This window comes from Echinops telfairi, unplaced genomic scaffold (assembly GCF_000313985.2).
Source record: "Echinops telfairi isolate 266 unplaced genomic scaffold, ASM31398v2 ScPeMD7_7;HRSCAF=31, whole genome shotgun sequence".
Taxonomy (NCBI): Eukaryota; Metazoa; Chordata; class Mammalia; order Afrosoricida; family Tenrecidae; genus Echinops; species Echinops telfairi.
This window is the reverse complement of record NW_022103904.1, coordinates 20,944,450-20,949,127: the sequence shown is the minus strand read 5'-3', so window position 1 is coordinate 20,949,127 and position 4,678 is coordinate 20,944,450. Positions and strand designations below refer to the sequence as shown.

General features: G+C 54.7%; 1 protein-coding gene across 1 annotated transcript in view; it reads right to left on the bottom strand.

Moving 5' to 3' along the window:
- POLM (DNA polymerase mu) overlaps positions 1–3,859 on the bottom strand; it is a 26,434-nt gene extending 22,575 nt beyond the window's left edge. Inside the window, exons 1-4 of the mRNA XM_004708188.2 lie at positions 3,663–3,859; positions 1,841–2,024; positions 996–1,094; positions 692–862 (exon numbers count right to left, since the gene is read on the bottom strand). Of these exons, the coding sequence (XP_004708245.1) occupies positions 692–862; positions 996–1,094; positions 1,841–2,024; positions 3,663–3,859 (651 nt within the window). The remainder of the gene's footprint in view (positions 1–691; positions 863–995; positions 1,095–1,840; positions 2,025–3,662) is intronic.
- Between the last annotated feature and the right edge of the window lie 819 nt (positions 3,860–4,678).

Here is a 4,678-nt window from a genome sequence, read left to right as displayed (position 1 = left end):
CACTATTATAGAAGGAAAAAAATCAAGAGAAATTATTTTAACAAAGAAATTATGTTATCGAAGAAGCAGACTTCGATAGTTATGGTGAGGCCAGTGGAGGTAAGTTGGGGAATGTGGAGATAATTCTTTTCTTTTTAAATGTAACTGTATTAAAAAAAAAAAAAAGGAACTATATTTGTCACCACTCTTTGACACAGCAGGTAAGCTGGGCGCTACATGTCCACTCACATGCTTAGCCTAGTGGCTTTGAGCTGCGTTGACGGTAGCCTAGGTAGGCATATAATTTTGCTACTGTAAACAATATTTTTTCTCTTTGGAAAATAAACCCTATCGATAACTGAGTCCCATCGAGTTGGCTCAGTGTAACAACACATTCTTTTTTTTTTAAAGTGATGTTTCTACTTGGCTGTTTCCTCCCACAGTTCTGGGCGGTTTGGAACTGATAATGATCATGAGAGCAATGAAAGGCATACCACCAATGTACCATAGGAAGAAATCTGAGCCCAGCATTGTATCTGGGGTCTTGGGACCTCCATTTGAACCTATGTCGGTCCGCCAGTACAGCTGGGTTCTCAAACACAAAGTCATGGTCCTCTTTCGCATCAGGGGCCCATGATCCTCACTCTCATCCACTTGCATCCAGACCAGGCACATTTACAGCTGTGCCCTGTTCTGTGTGGTGAACACTGACCTGGATGACCCTGGAAGCGTGTTTTCCAAAGTGAGGGAGACCTTGCAACTGCTTCATGGCTATGACGGGGCCCGGCAGGGCCTTCAGCACAGAGGCTGCTCTTCTGAAGGAGAGGAGTCGGCCCTCGCTGCCTTCAAAACCTGCTGCCTCTGCCAGTGTCTCCAGAGCATCCTGTAAGGAGAAACCCTTGGTCAGGCACAAGGTGCACAAAGCTTCCTCAAGTCCCAGTTGTACCCAGATCCCATCCCAAGGGCCAGGCCAGGCCAAAAACCCCATCTAAGGAGGCTAGGAATACATGGCTCACCGAGAGCATGGAGTTGTGGTGGGTAAGGAGTGTGGCACGCTGGCAGGCATAGGGTGGCATCCATGCTAGGCTAGGAGTCTCCTTCCTGGGCTTGGCCACCTGGAGATGGGCAACCATAAATTACAGATCCAACAGGACCCAGAGCTGGATGCAAGGCATGATATACCATATGTTTAATGCAAATAACACGCAGCTTCTATGTGTGTGTGTGTGTGTACAAGTCATACAACTCCCTTGCATCTTAGTTTCCTGAGTGCAGATTATAACAAAAATACATGCTGGCAAGGGAATCAGGCAGCACATGGGAACCTTCCTCTCCTGTGGGGCTACCCTTGGGCTGTTGGGCTTCTAGGAGAGCATACACCAACTCTGAAAGAGTGCAGCAACAACCCCAGACTTGAGGTGGAGGAGGTGCAGTGTCTGAGGCAGTCGTGACAATGAGTGCTAACACTCACCACCTCTCCTCTTGCTGCAATGCACCTGAGGTGGGGCCGAAGCCATGAACCTCAAAGCACCCTTTTCCTGCCCACTGCTGGTAATCTCACTTGGGGTCAAGTCTCAACTACTTGGTATGGAAGAAAGGCCTGAAGATGCTAAAAATAAGCAGAACCCCTAAGAGTTTGCCTCAGTGGCAAGAATGAGCACCTGATGACCTGACCTTTGGGGAGGAGTGGCCAGTCAGCCCCAGCCCTCTGTGGGCCCCACACCAGCCTTCTGAAGGCCTCCTGGTGGTCCTTATCCTTGTTGGAAGGCTACTGAGGTGCTGTTGCCACATCTCCCAGTCCAACAGAGCTGTGGCTTCTACCAGGGTTTTCTTTGTGTCTCTGGTCCCGTACCCTGCTCACCTCCAGGCGGTGTCGGCACTCCACGGGCACAGGGTGCCCAGCTGCCATGCTCTCTGTGAACCAGCTCATATTTAGCAGTGCTGAGACAGCACAGCCTGAGGGCGCAGTCGGCTCCATGTGCTCCTGCCAGCAGACAGCCTCCCCTGCCGCGGTCTGTTCCTTCACCACGTGCGTCACCTCGGAGCTGGGCCAGAGGAAGGAGGAGGAAAGTAAGGACCAGAGCCGTTTCTCAGGCCCCAGCATCCTTCTGAACCTTTGAGTCTTTGCTGCCCTTCCTACCTGGTCCTTTCTTACGCTTCCACTGCCACATCCTGCAAACAAGCCTTCCCAGCACCTTCTGGCAGACGAACACCTCCACCACGCCATCACCTACAGAAGTGTGGTCCCTGCTCTAGCTTTGCTCACAGATCCAGTCTGACTGAACTTGTCTCCCTCCCCCATCACCCCAGGTAAAAGAACTCCTTGAGGACATCTTCATTTAAGTGCTGGGAGAGCCCAAACTACTGGCGTCTCAACACAGCTCTGCACAGATGTCATTCAGTCTGACCTGAGACAAGTCACTCACCCTTCTGTACAGGCATACCTTGGGGACACTGCAGATTCAGGTTCAGACCACTACAAAGGTGATGATCACAATAAGCAGGTTATACCCTTTTTCTTTGGTTTTCCAGTGCATATAAAAGTTATGTTTACAAAAAAAAAAAGTTATGTTTACATGACACTGTCGTTTTTTTACTAAGTGCCAGAGCGTTACGAAATACTCGGGTTGCCAATAGTGTGAGAATGACCAACATGTGACAGAGACGCAACAGGAGCACGTGTGCTTGATGCCCGATTGATATACAGCTTCAAATGACCGCCTAGCGCAAGAAAGCGTGCTATAAAACCAGGTATAGCTCTACTTCAATTTTTCTCTTCTGCAATACACAGATACTAATTGACCTGCTTTGTCCGGTTGTTGTAAAAGTTTAATGAGTTACGAAGCAAAAGGGCTTAGGCAGTGCCTGGGGCTGTGTCCTGTTAGCTGTTATCATCTCTGAGTGATCTGACACAGGGGAAGTCCCTGGACATGTTTAATACAAAGTCTGAGAAATGGTACAGAGGAGTCAGGCTCTGGTTCAGCAGCCCTCCCAACTTCAAACCTATGGGAGCCTCCCACCCCCACCCCAGTTCTGTTGCTTTCAGCATTTCCTTCATACCACCATTTCTTCAACTTTGGGTTCCATCCTTATTGGTGGTGCTCGGTCAGCCTCGAGAGGAGGCTCAGAGTTGACTGAGAGGTCAGCCTGGACCATAGGCAAGACGGGGCTCACGCAAGATGTAAAGGCTGTTAGCAAATGGCACTGTTGATTAATAATTGCTCATTACACTCACGTGCTTTTTATAAGCTTTGGGTGTTCTCCCACTTGAGGTGGAAAGTGATCCTGAAGGGCACCCCTGTTAGTACGTGTGTCCTTTCACTGAGGAGGATCACGAGATCCTTGCAGTACAGAAAAAGGCCCCGTGCCCAGGAGATGTCAAGGCTGACTTGGAATCAAACACCTCAGCCCCCTCCACCTCCATCAGCTGCGTGAAAGCATTTCAGACCTCCGATCTGGAGATCCTCAGGGAACGGGCTTCAAAGAGTCGAGTGCGAATTCAACGACCCCCCACGACGCACCGGGGTGCCCCGCTCTCCCCGCGTTGAGCTGCAGCGCACGGTACAGAATCCCTTAGCCTTGCAGTAGGCCAGCTCCGGGAGGGCTCCGGGTGCCCGGTGCCCGGTGCGCGTGCACGGCAACGCCACGCCACCCACCGCGCCGCGGGCTCACACTCGGGGCACCTGTACTCGTCGAGGACGCGGAAGCCTTTGGAGCGTGCCAGGCGGGTGAGGAAGGCTCGGCGGCTGCGGCCCATCCGCGGCTCGGCCAGGTAGATGGCGACGCCAGGGAACCGCGCCGGGAGCGGAGCGCCGCTGGTAGCGGCGCCCGCCGGAGACTCGGCTCCGGTTCGCCGACGCTTCGGGAGCACGGGAGCCATTGCGGCTGCGCGCGGCCGCAGACCGGAAACCAGCTCGGACTTTATCCGGGGCCACCGCACGGGGGCGCTGTTGGCTAAGCGCTGCGGGACCGCAGGCTGCCCGGTGACGCGACGCCGAACCCAACCCAACTGCCACCCAGTCGACGCCGGGGGCTCACTGGGACCTTGACCGCTGAGGGGAGTAGAAACCCCCGGCTTTCTCCCTCGGAGAGCGGCTGGCGGTTGCCTTTCGGATCACAGCCCGGCGCGTAACCAAGTTACAGCCTCCAACCCGCCCGCTACAAGGGGTCGTCCAAAGGAGGAAGCGTCCGAGGGTCCCGCCCCGCCTCGGCGCAACTATCTAGAAACCACGCCTTTTATTCAAATTACCTTCTCGGAAGGCCCAGCCCCCTCCCGTCCACCCCCGCGGCCCGCAGACTGACGTGACGCGGACTGATCTGGACGGTGGCGGCGGGGCGAGCGGGGGTGGGGAGCTGGAGGAGAGAAGGGAGGTTGTGGGCACCACCCTGGGGGTCAGTCGTTGGCGTGGCGTCCTTCTGCCCGCGCCCTGGTTTCTGGCTGATCCGTGGGGGCGCTGGGAAAGCCGGCCCACCTGGGAGCCCCGCAGCCCTGTGCCCTGGACCACACATCTCGAGGCTTTGGGGACGGTCTGGCCCGTAGATGGGCTCAGCCCGTCGGAGGCAAGGGATGGAGGCAGGAAGCCTGCATTGGATAAAGGGCTGCTTGCTTCTCCAAACCCGTGACAGGCGTTCGGGAAAATGGCAAGCGACAGCAGCTGGCCATCTGGAAAGACAGCCTCGGGCGTCCTCCCTCCCTCCC